General features: G+C 36.4%; 2 protein-coding genes and 1 long non-coding RNA gene across 4 annotated transcripts; all 3 read left to right on the top strand.

Moving 5' to 3' along the window:
* The first annotated feature begins 1197 nt into the window (after positions 1 to 1197).
* Positions 1198 to 2727, top strand: LOC122040104 (adenylate isopentenyltransferase 5, chloroplastic-like). Of its 2 annotated transcripts, none has more exons than XM_042599465.1 (2): positions 1198 to 1324; positions 1486 to 2727. In XM_042599465.1, exon 2 carries the CDS (start codon positions 1493 to 1495, stop codon positions 2579 to 2581), a length of 1089 nt encoding a protein of 362 aa, XP_042455399.1. In that variant the 5' UTR covers positions 1198 to 1324; positions 1486 to 1492; the 3' UTR covers positions 2582 to 2727. The 2 variants fall into 2 exon arrangements, with proteins under 2 accessions (XP_042455399.1, XP_042455398.1); XM_042599464.1 differs by having other exon boundaries at positions 1266 to 1324; positions 1477 to 2727.
* Positions 2728 to 3141: 414 nt separating this feature from the next.
* On the top strand, positions 3142 to 4062 carry LOC122040106. Its single transcript, XR_006128508.1, has 3 exons — positions 3142 to 3562; positions 3649 to 3785; positions 3886 to 4062. It is a non-coding gene; the product is annotated as an uncharacterized LOC122040106 (long non-coding RNA).
* A 6268-nt stretch (positions 4063 to 10330) lies between these two features.
* On the top strand, positions 10331 to 15140 carry LOC122044068. Its single transcript, XM_042604613.1, has 5 exons — positions 10331 to 11036; positions 11127 to 11936; positions 12024 to 12142; positions 12221 to 12661; positions 15021 to 15140. Exons 1-5 carry the CDS (start codon positions 10331 to 10333, stop codon positions 15138 to 15140), a joined length of 2196 nt encoding a protein of 731 aa, XP_042460547.1.
* Positions 15141 to 15357: the final 217 nt, after the last annotated feature.

Consider the following 15357-nt stretch of genomic DNA (forward strand, 5'->3'; position numbering starts at 1 on the left):
TACATGGCGAGATGTTCTCTCTCACGTGTGAGCCCGCAAGAGGTGCAAATTCAAGGTCCGGATTGCACTTGACTAAGTTGATTCGTGTACGAGAACGTCGAATGTAGAATTGGTCAAGACAAATTTACCTGACATTTTCATCTTAACGTGATTATTCGGAAAAAGCAAAGAAACCAATGAACATTCTCTATCTCTGTCGTGCACTTGTTCGGCAGCTCTACCCATGATAGCATTTGAGTACTCACTCAGTTCACCACAAACAACCAGTGCTTGGTTGTCGACATATATAGTTTTCCCATTATATCCTAAGAAATAAATATCCGTCATAATCTCGAAGCATGCCGGAGGGAGCGAATATGTTTTAAGGAAATTGTGTCAAACGCAAGTTTTGACATCTTCCTTTCATGTCTCAGCACTTGGCTATCTCGGAGTGTCAACACTCAGTTGTCTCACTATCTCGCACTCTGCTGTCTTGGTACTTAGTTGTCTTGGTGTCTCGGCACTCTACTGACTCGACTATCTCAACGTCTCGACACTATGCTGACTCGTATATCTCGACATCTCAACACTCGGCTAACTCGACTATCTTAGTGATTCTGTTGATTCGACTATCTTGGCATCTCCACTCGACTGTCTCAGCACTCAGCTAACTCGGTTGTCTCGACCTCAAACATCTCAGCCAAGTCTTTGAGACAACTCTTTCTTCCTACTTAGCAGTATGAGATTATCAACTCGCTCAACAAATCTAAAAGAATTTTTTAAGTATATTTTAATTCAACAACTATTTCCGTAATCTACGACTAACAATCTTCATTATGGAAGATTGTCCAACAAATAACAATACAGAATAACAATCACAAATTGATTTCTATTGACGAAGATTTACTTAGTTCCACGTACCATCATAATCATAATCATAATCATAATCATAATTATTATTTCTATAATCACTGAGATTATTTATCATATTTGCATTCTGTTTAAATAAGCATGTGATTCTACAATAGAAAATCAATATAAAAAAGTAATTAAGTTCTGGTAATTATTATGTTTATCTGCATTGTTTTATTGTTTCTTTGTTTGCTCGATTTCTTTTTGGGTGTTATTGCATGCCACCCCTACTCTACTCGCATGCCCGAGATTCCTATAAAAATTTAAGTGACAGACATTTTCGTCCATTAAACAACTCCTCCATCCTCACGACCCCAAACCACAAGTCCACTATAAAAAGGCAGCCGCATTGCATTCTCTCATTTGTACCTGATCGATAGAGTCAACTCAACTCCTCTCTCTCTCTCTGATATATACTTTCTCCCGATCACAGGTAACAATCCTTATCGCCGCGTGCTGGCTCTTGTTGATACATATTAACAGCTTAATTAGTGCTTATATATGTGCAAAGAAGATCATGTAGCTCTTTCATTGATTATATATATATATAATAATCCAAATATATTAAGTATTGATTGTAATTAGCATGCACAGTATCGTTATGCCTAGTCCGGTCAGCCAATTGGTGGCCATGGGATCGTTCAAGGCCAAGAACAAGGTGGTGCTGGTAATGGGCGCCACCGGCACTGGCAAGTCCCGCCTCGCCATCGACCTCGCCATCTATTTCGGCGGCGAGATCGTGAACTCCGACAAAATGCAAGTCTACGATGCCCTGGACGTGGTCACCAACAAGGTCACGCCTGAGGAAGCGGCCGGGGTCCCTCACCACCTCCTCGGCTGCTTGGCGCCCGATGCGGACTTCACAGCGGCGGAATTCCGCCGCACGGCGACGCGGGCGGTGGCGTCGGTGGCCCGGCGCGGCCGGCTGCCGATTGTGGCGGGCGGGTCGAACTCGTACATCGAGGAGTTGGTGGACGGGGGCGGGGGGGAGTTCCGGCGGCGGAACGCTTGCTGCCTCCTGTGGGTGGACGTGCAGATGTCGGTGCTGCACCGGTTCGTGGCGGACCGGGTGGACCGGATGGTGGAACGGGGGATGGTGGAGGAGGTTCGGCGGCTGTGGGACCCCCAGATAGCGGCCGCGGACTACACGCGCGGGGTGCGGCGCGCCATCGGGGTGCCCGAGCTGGACAGGTACCTCCGGGCCGAGGCGGCGGGTGCGGACCAGGCGGAGAAGGCGCGGCTTCTGGAGGCGGCCGTCGACGAGATCAAGGCCAACAACTGCAAGCTGACGTGCTGCCAGCTGGAGAAGATCCGCCGCCTCGCCTCCCTGTCGGGCTGGAACCTAGTCAGGGTGGACGCCACCGAGGTGTTTCGGAAGAAGGGGGCGGAGGCCGATTCCGCGTGGGCGGCGCAGGTGGTGAGTCCCAGCATCCAGATCGTCTCGAAATTCTTGGAGGCGGAGGCCGACGCCGCGTGGTCGTCGCAGGTGGTGAGTCCCAGGATCGAGATCGTCTCAAAATTCTTGGAGGTGGATGCGGAGGCGGTACAAGACGAGTCCGCTTCGGATCTGGCCGCGCCGGAGGAGGTTGCCGCCTATATGGGTGAGACGGCGGTGGCGGCGATGATCAACGGTCGCGTTGACTTGGTCAAGGTGCCTTCGTCCGTAGTGCAGGTAGTGGGGGCCATATAATAAGATAGCAAATAAAATAAATAATAATTAAGGGAGACAAATAATGCATTAGTGGTGATTAATTATGGAGGAAGAGTTGAGTTCAAGAAGAAAAACTTATTGTTGTTATTGGCGGGACAATTATTATACATTAATTTATGAAATAGGGAGCCATTAATTTCTGAAAAATTATATTAGTTTATATAACGTTTATATCACAATAAAATAAATGACAAATGGGATATATATATATATATATATATACTATGTCAATTATATTGATATACTTATTTACTTCGTCAATTATTAAATATAATATATAATAATTAATTGAATAATAAATTTAATATAAGAAATATCATTTTAGATTTTATAAGTTTAAAACAATATAAATCTCATTTTTAATTTTATTTGATATTTTATTTTATAATATATATTTGATAAAATAGTAAATCATAAAATTAAATTGATATATCTAAGTATTATAGTACTCAATTTAAACCGGTTCAAATGTTCTATCCTATTAAACCGGTTTAGCTTTTTCCATCTATCCTATGCTAAACGCTTGTATTTTTCGCCGAAAGCACTTACCTAGCATTCCACGCCGTTCAAAGCCTAGCCTGTTTTTGATCTCTCTCCGCTGCCTCCTCCGTTTGATATCTCCGCGCTTAGGGTTTACCTGGTTGCTCCGTCTCCTCCTCCTCCTCCTCCTCGCCTTTTTGATCTCCTCCGTCTTCACTTTCTTCTTCCGCAGCCCTCCAGTCTTGCATCATGCTCTCCCTCCCTTCTTCATCAATCCGGGAGAGAAGCCTTGGGCAGAGCGGGCAAACGCCTTTTCCGGCCATGGCATATCTAAACATGGGCGAGGCACACCGCCGCATCACGGACTACCTTTTTCGGTTTTGTGATGTCGTCTCGTCCTAGAATGCCACTACCCTCTCCGCCATCTCCTCCAACTTCGCGTCCCTCCAAGCTCCTGCAAACGCCCTCAATGTCTTCTAGGTTCTTATGAAACTTCGACAGCTCTCTTCTTTTTTCTCTTAACTATTTTATCCTTTTTTACCAACTCTGCTGCGATTCTTTCTCAGGATTCAAATCAGTTGGTGAACCAGGCGGAGAGGTACGCCTAGTTTGTAGAAATTCTCTCCCCCCTTCTCCGCTGTCTCCAAAGTTACCGACTTGGCCAATACTTCGACTCATATGTTGCCTTTGAGAAGGCTGCAAAGTACTAATCTATTTGTTCTTTCGTCTCTGGATTTTGTTGGCAATGTGAAAAATCCAGTCCTGTTGTTGTTCATTGAGAGCTGAATGTTGTGGTTTCTCAGTGCTTTCTTACAGGAATTTCGAAACTGGGAGACTGCATGGGCTATGGAAGCTGTGTATATTTTGGCTCTTGAAATTCGGTTGCTTGCGGAGAATGTATGTCGTTGTACCAGAAGAGGGATATGATATTTTTTTTTTTTGTATGTTCTTCTGGAATTAATTCAAATGTGGACTTTACTTATCAAGAGCTGTGGCGTTATGATTTTGTCAATTTTTTTTGTCTTAAATTTGGTATTTAATATTATTCAAGTGCTTTTTTTAATGTGGTTGAGACCATCATCAGAGTACATGATATGGTTCACCTCTTTTATGACACAAGGAGTTAAGACATACTAGAAAACAAGTTTGGTATAAAATCAAATAGGCTTAGAGCAAGGAAAGCCCATGTAAGACTGAATACTATATAACCTCCAGGAAACACAACTTTTTTATTGTAGACATTGTTTTCACAACTTTTAGGATGAAATGCATGCATATTTGTTTGCTTTCTAACATGGGTCATGTGTTAAGTTTCATTAGTATTATTACGACAAATTTTGACTAATCATTGGCAACACAAAAATTCCTACATGTTTTGAAGGTGAAATGCATGCATATTTATTTTTCGTTTTCACTACTCACACAATTATTGACGATCGATGACATATTTGAAGATGAAATGCATACTTCTGTTAATTCTTCAGTTTGCAATATTAAAAAATAAATAGTATTACAATCAATCTCAGTAGGATGAAGTTAGAAGTGAATGAAACGAATTCGTCTACTTCTATGTGGGTGCCTAGTTAAATCTATGGATACAAAAGTTTTTCTTGAAGTTGGTCAAACTTGTCCTTTGTGAATATACTTTTAGGTTATATTTAGAGATTTGTGGATACAAAAGTTTTTTGGTTATATTTGATAGATATTTATGATATATTTGTTCAATTTTGGTGGTGAAAAGTATTGTGTTGTTGTAAAATATTATGATATACACTTTTGTCAATTAAAATTGTATTGTAGTAAAATATGATCAATTGCTTCAATACTTATGAATAAATGATGGAGTAATACAACACAAAAGACTTCGATAAATTTAAATAGTGGCGTAGTTAAAGAAATTATTTACTTTGCCATTAATCAAATTTATGAAGTCGTTCATATAAATTACTTCGCTAAATTGAAATTTTTGTTGTAGCAAAATATATTCTATTACGTATACACTACGATGAAGTAGTACAACACAAAATACTTATACCACGCCAAATTATGCAAAGTAAAATTAAATATTTATTGTACCAGAATAAAAAATTTGTGAAATCGTATACATGTTTTACTTCGTCAATCAATGTAATCTATGAAGTAATATATTATCAACTACTTTGGTACTTTTACGGATCCTAATGAAGTAATATAACCTTTTTACTTTGAAAACAGTCCGATTTTGAATCGGTTTCGGACCAGTGATAGGCTTCGGTAATTGTGTGGCAAAGTAATAAATTGAATATTTTATCTCACGTGCGTCTACTTAGGTAATTATCTATCTATTACTTCGGATAATATCCGAAGTCTATTGCCTATTTCACATAGTGCTCCCTCATGCCACCCTTGACTGTCTTCGCTTATCAACTCCCTCCGTGACGACTCACCTCGACTTGTCTGCCTGCGGCTGTTCATCTGCATGTATGTGCCCATATTCTACTATCTATCTTTTAACTCTCTGCTCCTGCTCGTCTTAGAGTTTAGGGTTTAGCACGTTGTATATTAGCAGCTACAACGTGGTTACATCATAATGTCCTGGAATAAAAATGTTATAGTAGCTACGATTTGGTAGCTGCTATAATGTTGTATCTACTATAACCCGTTGTAATAGCTACGATTTTATTGCTGCTAAAACATTTTTGTTCTGGTCAGCCCATTGTAGCAGCTACTAAACTCTAGTTGCTATAACATTCTGGTCTAATAACCACGTTGTGACCAAAGGATATTCACATATCTCCACAATGACATGATATTGTCTACTTTGGGCCTAGACCCTCATGACTTTGCTCTTGGGCTCTACCCAAAAGGCCTCATGCCAATGGAGATATCTTACATACTTTTAAACTCATAATCTTTTCCATATCTTTTCAATGTAGGACTTTGATTGAATCCCTAACAATCCTCCCCTTAAACGAAAGACCACTATTACTCTCATGGTCCGGACCTTCCCGCGAGTATCCAGCCACCTTGACCAACTTCGGGCCTTCCGTAACTTAGTTCAAGGTCACTCCACATGATATCTGGTCTTGACCATGATTCTGATATCATTTGTTGTGACCAAAAGAATTAAGATATCTTCACAATGGTATAATATTGTCCACTTTGGACTTAGGCTCTCATAGCTTTGCTCTTGGACTCTACCCAAAAGGTTTTATGTCAATGGAGATATCTTACATCCTTTTAAACCCATGATATTTTTCATATCTTTCTAATGTGAGACTTTTATTGAATTCCCAACACACGTTATAGAAGCTATTAAACCATATCTGTTACAACATGGTGGGATCACAACAAGAATGTTGTAGCTGCTACAACATCATATTTTAAATTCTTTAAATTTAAATGCTTAAGCAATATGTTTAATTTATGAGAACTTGCACATTTCTGTAATTATTGTAACTTTAGTTGTACAATAAATGAGATGTGACTTTAGTCGTACAATATATGAGATATGTTATTGTTGAGTTATCTTTTGTCATGTAATGCTTAAAGAAGATTGGTAATCAAGAGCAGAACATCTACTTCTGGTGTACAAGCTTGAATCTTTGTGTTGCAACAAGACCTAGTTCAGAACTTTAGATAATTGAAGAATCTGGTATTCCCCAGCAATGGAAGAAAATGGAGGCGAGGGGCAGCTATACATTCCTCAAGTTGTAGATGATCGAAAGCCAAAAATTGGGATGGAATTCTCATCACTAGATGATGCATTTTCGTTCAATAAGCAATATGCACAAGAAGTTGGATTTAGCACAAGGATGAACAGTAGTAAGAAAAATAAAATGACAAATGAAGTTGTCTGTAAAACGTTTGTATGCTTTAAAGAATGTCATACAGATGATCAATCAAAAAAAGAAAGAGTGCATGGTGAAATTAGAACTTATTGTATGTCAAAGATTTTAATTGTCAAGGAACAAACTATACCTAATTGGGTTGTCACTAATTTCATGGAAAGTCAAAATCATCCACTTTCAAGTCCTTCAAAGGTGCATTTGCTACGCTCACATTGTAATGTTTCGATAGCAAAGAAAGCATTGACTTAACAATTTTCAGCGGCCAATCTGTCAACTTATCAACAAATGTGTGATTATTAGAGATAGAGTTTAGAGGACCTGAATAGATAGGTTGCATAGAAAGAGATATTAGAAACTTTGAAAAAGTGCTAAGGGATGAACAAAAGGATAGCGATGTAGAAACACTAATCGAGTTATTTACATATGAGAAAGAAAAGAATTCAACTTTTTTCTTTGATTATGAGACTGATTCGGATAACAAATTTGGTAGGTGTTTTTGGGCGGATCATGTATTAAGGATGACATATTGTGTATTTAGTGATGTAGTTTTTGATACGACATATAACACCAACAAATATGGGTTGATTTTTGTATCATTTGTAGTAGTTAATCATCATGACTAGGCAATTTTTTTTGGTACGGCTTTATAAGTGATGAGAAAACTAAGTCTTTTGTTTGACTATTTAACAAGTTCATTGAAGTCATGCCTAAAGGTGCACCAAACATGATTATCACTTATCAAGATTTTGCTATGATGAAAGTCATTGCCCAAGTTAGTGCATCGATATTATTTGTGACACATACTTAACAAATTCCCAGATAAATTGAACTCTTTGATTTTTCGTGACTACTATCAAAACATAAAGAATGTACTGGAAAATCTACAACACCAGATGAATTTAAAAAAATGATTAATCAGGCTGGGTAACGTCGAGCCTGGGGTGACCGACCCAGCCCCACGGAAGTTTCCCACCGGCCACCATGGTAAATCGGTAAGCGCTCGCAGCGGGCAGCCCAAGAGCCCAACATCCTTTAGTTGCGTGTCCCATTTGGAGAAAAAATTTCTACAAATTCGTCATAGCTGGGACTCGAACCGCGGGTGCCTGGGTGACAACCTAGATGCTCTGTCGTGTATCATAGCCCCGGGGGCAACACCAGATGAATTTAAGAATTCATGGGAAGAGGTTATCAAGTACGCTAATTTAGAGAAAAATGATTAGTTATTATTGATGTATGAATTACGACACAAGTGGGTGCTAGCATATTTTAGCTATGTATTTTATGCTGGAATTTCAAGTAGTAAGAGATTTGAAGGCTCAGATTCATTTTTCAAGAGGTATGTCTCACAAATAAGAACTCATTGATGGATTTTATCATCCATTTTAATAGGGTACTGAGACAGTTAGTTAATGACTATATTAATATGAATAAACATCTCAGGATTAAGACAAATTGGATAATAGAAACTCAATGGTTAAAGTGTACACGAAAAATAAATGGATGAGTTTCAAAGTCAAATAAGTGAGAGTCATGGTTATTATATGTAACAAACATCTATAGGAGTTGAGTTAGTGGTTTACCATGTGATGAAATTTCAAAGTTGTTCGTCCTCCAAACCAAGGGTCCTCAGACATGACAAACAAAGGGATTACATATCTTGTAGTTATAGGAAATTTGAGTTCGATGACATTCCATGCAGATATGTTCATAGTTGTAAAAAGCGGTCGCTTCACTCGCTTAAGCGCGAGGCGCAGCGAGGCGAAGGCGGCTCGCTTCTGTGAACTCGGAAGCGCAAGCCTTCCAAGAAGCGTGCGCTTCGTTGCGCGTCGCGGTGCTTCCCTGCGCGTCACGACGCTTCGCTGGGCGTCGCGAAACTTTCTCTACTTTCCTTTTTTTTTTTATTTGTTTTGTTTATAAGTTTAAAGCCCTAAACAACCTCATTAATGTTCATCTGCTATTCTGCTTCAAATCGCTGCTGCCTCTTCGTCTTCCTCACGTCGCCGCGATCGTCCCTTCCAGGTATTTTCCTTGCTTTCGTTTCTTCCTGTGAAAATTAAAATCTTCTTCGGTGAAATCTTGCCGTCGGAAGCTTCTCTGGCGTCCGGCGACGCTTCCGGCGCCATCGGAGGCATCCGGCGAAGCTTCCAGCATCGCGGGACAATTCCAGCGGCACCAGCGGCAGCGACCCGCGATGCCTCCGGTGGCTCTGGACGCCTCCGGCGGCGCCGGAGGCATCGTCGGACTCCTCCGACGGCTCCGGCATCGTCGCCAGGCGCCTCCGGCGTCGCCGGCAGCGTCTTGCGACGGTTCTGGTGCCGCGACGGTGTCGCAGTCGGGCGTGAGCCCTGTAGCGCAGCGTCAAATTTTTTTTTTTGTATTTAATTAAATTAAAGAACTCCTCACTTAAATAGGGTATTTCAAATAGGTTTTATAAAGTCTAATTAAATTATCCCAATAAAATATATAAAATTATATTTAAATTAAAAAAATATAATAATTTTTATTACTTAATATAAATCAGATTTAAAAATTATTAAAAATATATTTAAAATATAAAAAACTAATAAAGTTTATTAATTAATATAAATCAGATTTAAAATTTATAAAAAATATATTTTAAATATAAAAAAACTAATTAATTTATATAAATCAGATTTAAATATATAAAAAATATATTAAAAAATTTTATTAATTCAAATAAATCAGTAAATTAGTTTTAAAATTTAAATGCATAAATTTTTTTTTAAAAATTAAAATATAAAAATCTGATAGATTTTATTAATTAGATTTAAATATATAAAAAATATATTTTAAATATAAAAAATCTAATTAATTTATATAAATCAGATTTAAATATATACAAAATTTATTTAAAATAAAAAAATATTAATTCAAATTTCAAATAAATCAGTAAATCAGCATTAAAATTTAAATACATAAAAAATATATTTAAAATAAACAAATTTGATAAATTGTATTAATTAGATTTAAAATTTTAAATATATAAAAAATAAATTTAAAATTTAAAAAATTACTAAATTTTTTTAATTCATATAAATCATATTTGTATTCTATATTCTATAATTAATTTTTTTTTCCTGTTTTTTTATTTTATTTATTGATTGATCATTATTATTGATTTCATTTTCAGCAGTATTGATTCTTAACCATGTCAAATACAACAACTTCATCAACTGGAAAGGATATTGCTTGGAATTATGCAACATGTTCGGATCCTAAAAACCCAAATGTTGTTGGTTGTATTTTCTGTGGTAAAATAACAAATGGTGGAATTTATCGACACAAGCTACATTTAGTTGGGGGCAATAGAAATGTAAAAGCTTGTCCGAAATGTCCCGAGCATGTTAAAGAAGAAATTAGAGAGTTCATGCAAAAAAAGAGTAATTTGAAGAATCAAATGGATGAAATTCTTCATTCTGATGATGTTGATAATTTGGAAGATTTGGAAGAACATGAAGAAGATGATCATCAAACTAAAGTGAAAGGGAAACGACCAATATCTGATTCAAGCAACCATCCTACGGTCCAAGGTAAAAAGTGCAAACAAACTGGACCTATTAACCTTTATTTTATGAAAGATGTCGATGAAATTGTCAAGCAAAGACGTGCAAAAAATAAAGGACAATTTGATGAAAATAAAAAGAAGTTAAGAGATATTGCAGTTGAGAAATTTGCAAGATGGATGTATAATGCTGGAATTCCCTTCAATGCTGTAAAATATGATTCTTTTGAGCCTTGTATTGAAGCTATTGGACAATTTGGATCAGGGATGAAACCTCCATCATATCATGAAGTGAGGGTTAAGTATTTGAAGAAGGAGTTGGCAAATACGAACTCGCTTCTCAAATCCAATGAAGAAGATCATGCTAAGTTTGGGTGCACAATCATGGCAGATGGATGGACCGATAAAAAGGGTAGGACTCTTATAAATTTTTTGGTGAATGGTCCCAAAGGAAGTGTATTTGTCGAATCAGTTGATGCTTCAGGCTATTCTCACACAGCGGACAAGATGTTTGAGTTACTCTCTAAATTTGTGTATCGCATTGGAGAAAAAAATGTGGTTCAAATTGTAACAGATAATGCAAGCTGTAATGTCAGTGCAGGTAATATTTTAAATTTTTGTTACTTTCAAGTTTCAATTATAATTGAATTATATTTTTAATATTTTTTATTAAATTTATTTGTTTTTTCAGGTCGTCTTTTGGAAAACCGATTTCCACACTTGTACTGGACTCCCTGTGCAGCTCATTGTTTAGATTTGTTGCTCGAGGATATATTCAAAATTCCTCATCTCAGAAAATTGCATGAACGAGCGTTGATGGTTAATGGTTATATTTACAACAGACCACAAGTATTGAGCATGATGAGAGAGTTTACTGGAAAGAGAGACATGGTAAGAACCGCAAAGACACGTTTCGCAACCGCTTTTTTAACTTTAAAGCGATTTCATGTACAACAAGCAAATTTGAGAAAGATGTTTACATCTGAAAAGTGGGCAAATAGTCGATTTTCTAAGGAAGTTGCAGGAAAACGTGTAGCAGAAGTGATATTGATGCCTTCTTTTTGGAAAAATATGATTTTTGCATTAAAGGTTGGTGGCCCATTGGTGAAAGTATTACGACTGGTAGATGGTGAAAAAATGTCTCCTATGGGTTATATCTATGAGTCAATGGATAGGGCCAAAGAAGCTATCGCTGCATCATTTAACAATAATGAAGAGAAATATCGTAGCATTTTTGAACTCATTGACAAAAGATGGAACATTCAACTCCATCGACCTTTGCACGCAGCTGGATATTTCTTGAATCCAGAGTGTTTTTACTCAAACTCTGATATAGAAAATGATACAGAAGTGATGGAGGGTTTGTACAAGTGCATATCCAGATTAGTGAGAGGTGAGGATTTACAAGATAAGATCACGAATCAATTGGAAAAATACAAGAAAGCAGAAGGACTTTTTGGTTTGCCAATGGCTATCCGACAAAGAACTTTAAAATCACCAGGTAAATTTATAAATAATAGATTATGCAATATTAATATTGGATGGTAATAAAGCTAATCTTATAATTTATATGTTTTTGTATTTTAAGCTGATTGGTGGTCTTCTTATGGTGCATCAACTCCTGAATTAAAAACTTTTGCAATGAAGATTTTAAACCTCACATGCTCTTCTTCAGGCTGTGAACGTAATTGGAGTGTTTTTGAACATGTAAGTTGGAATTTTTTTTATACATATTAAAACTTATATTATGAACTTAACCTTTTACTTTTTAATTTTGTTTTATAGATACATTCTAAGAAAAGAAATAGGTTGTCTCAACAACGATTGAATGATTTGGTATATATCAAGTACAATAGAGCTTTGAGGAGAAGATATGACATGCGAGACAAAATTGATCCTATTACTTTGTCAGAGATAGATGATAGTAATGAATGGTTGTTGCGTAAATTGGATGACAGTGATAAAGACAATGATAATGATTTTGTCTACGAAGGTGAAGATTTGCGTTGGAGTGATGTAGCACGAGCATCTGGGGTTGGTGAAAGTGCATATGGCTTTCGATCTCGAAATGCATCTTCTTCAAAAGGGGCATCATTATCTGCATCAGCAAAAAGAAAACTATCTTCAGCTCAAACTAGTCTTGTTAATGAAGAAGAAATTAATCTTGATGATGAAACTGAAGAAGAGGATACTGATGGATACAAATCAAGCGATGGAGCTGATGACGTAGATTTGGACAATGAAGATGAAGAAGATTATTATTTTGATATTTGATATTTCCTCTATTATATTTTCAAAGACTTGTGATTTTCAATAATCTACAACTTCATCAAAGAATATTTGTTTTGGTTATTTGGATTTTCAAAGACATTTTGAAAGATTTTTAATAAATATAAGAGTCATATTGTTTATTACGCTTTTTTTCCATAAAGCCCGCGCTTCGCCTTGCGCTTTGCGCTTTAAGCCCCAAGACCCTTGAGCGCTTTTTTGCGCCTCTCGCTTTTGATAACTATGGATATGTTATTATTATTTTTTTTCATATCAACCAAGGTTTCACTTACTTGATATGTATATATTCAAACGATGGACACGAGATTTAAAAGTTGAAGCAACTATGCTTTGAGGGAGCAAAATTTCATCAATGCTCCAGATCCAGAATGGTTTTTAATATCAAGACACTCGAGGTTATCATATAAAACTTCATTATTAATTGATGATGCATCTTTGACTGATGAGGGAACAAGCTTCTTGGATGAACAATTCAATTATATCTACAACAAAATTAAAGAGATGGACATTAGTAGAATATGCAGTAATGGAAGTCAAAGGAAGAAACCTATGAATGACACCCTGGTATTATTGATCCTTCTTTAGTGAGAACAAAGGGATGTGGGAAGAGATTAAAATCATCAAAGGAGAAGTCAATCTCAAAGTCTAAGCTATGTTATAGATGCAGACATTGGGGTGTATCACATGACAAACGTAATTGTCTAATTTTGCAGTAAGGGTATGTGTCGATTATTTTACATTTGTATGATAATTGTATTTGCAAATCAAGTAATTTTAAGAAATTTTCTAAATGTGAAGATGTGTTGATTGCTAGATCAAGTATAGATAATCATCATAACACCGATAAGATACACATAAAGAAGGGTTGGTACTACTATCAAAGTTTCATTTTATTTAATAATAATGGTTCATTGATTTAGAAATTTTAGTTAATAATTGTCTTTATCGTTATAGGTTCTAACAACATGCTCTAGTTCTACATCTTTTGAAGATACATGATGCTTTCAATATTGTATACTAGCTGGTCAAATTCAAACAGTTATTTGTTTCACTTAACTATAACCTATTATAATTAATGGTTGTGTTCCATTAACTATAATGTGTTGCAATTAGTTCCTAACGTATATTATCTAAGTTACAATTAGTGTCATTTATTTTGTTGTTTGATCTTGATGATTCTTTCGAATACTTGTTTTGTACTTCCGTATCTGTGGTTATGGGTTACTACTTAAATATTTTCAGTTTGTACAAGGCTACGAAGCACATTGTAGCAATTATGGTTCCGTAGCTGCTACAATACACGTTTGATGTTGTAGCAGCTATGAAACGATAATTGCTACAACATATTTGTACAAGCTGCGAACCACGTTGTAGTAATTACAGTTCCGTAGCTGCTACAACGTCAAATTTGTGTTGTTGCAACTACGAACCATAACTGCTATAACGTATTTGTAGAAACTGCGAACCACATTGTAGCATCCACTTCATACCACTTTCCTATACTTAAATCTATAAGAGGATGCCCATCTTGTTTATAAATTCTGATAAAATATGTGAATGTTATTTTAGTCCACAGAATTTTTGTGGTCATGGGAGAGAAAGAAATTATATTGTACCATTTGAAATTACATGAACCTATTGTGCAAAAGGTGAAACACTCACCTCCAACGCTCCCGCTAACTGGTTTCACGGACAACACAGAGGAGGTAAATAAGAGAACTGTAGATAGCAATTGCATGAGAGGGTATTTTTAATCCTCAGTATTTTGCTGAGGATCAATCCCGACTCTATTGTGCAAAGAAATTACAGGAACATAGAGACATCTATGGGTGGTTCCATAGGATAGAAAGATTTGTTAGAAAATTATCTAAACTCATCATGCAAAAAGATTTAATTGCCGACTCAATGATTATTTCCTTACCATGAGTTTCATACTGTCACTATATTGAAGATTCTTTATTAATCTTTCTTTTAAAGAAATTATGTTCTTGTGGTTCTATTTTAGATGAGTTGAAAGAAGAAAAAAAAAAGCCCTATTGTTATTCTTTGTATTGAATTGTTACCTTATGTATAAGACAAACATAATACTCTATAACTAAATAACTAAGGTGGTAATAAACCTATACTACACATAATTATAACTCTACTAACCCTTAATAAGATGGAAATGAGACATATAACCAAATTCCTAATCAATTCTATCGGCATTGATCTTCCAACTTGCATCATACTTTTTTACTTCTTGTCTGTTGTCAGATGCACTATGAATGTTCTATATACAATGCCACTATTTCAGCTAGATGTTTTCTCAAACTTGTTCAGTATTTCAGGGCTTAGCCGAATGCATGTGAACCATCCTGCTTACCAAGATATCAGCCCAACAAAGAAATCGATGCAAAGAGTGATGCAAAACTAATCATATTTGTTAATTTCAAAATCGAGTTTGACTCTGCTACTCCTTTGTATTCCTTACATGACTAGTTTTGCTTAAGTTTTAAAAGTTCTGTTTGGTACAGAGATGTCTCTTTCTCCTTTTCACTTCAACCACTGAAATGTATTTTCCTTTCACTGATTGGATTAATGAAAATCCTTATCTCAATAAGGAACCGCATTGAGATGTAGTCTCCAATTTA

Source organism: Zingiber officinale, chromosome 2A, assembly GCF_018446385.1.
Source record: "Zingiber officinale cultivar Zhangliang chromosome 2A, Zo_v1.1, whole genome shotgun sequence".
NCBI classification, from domain to species: domain Eukaryota; kingdom Viridiplantae; phylum Streptophyta; class Magnoliopsida; order Zingiberales; family Zingiberaceae; genus Zingiber; species Zingiber officinale.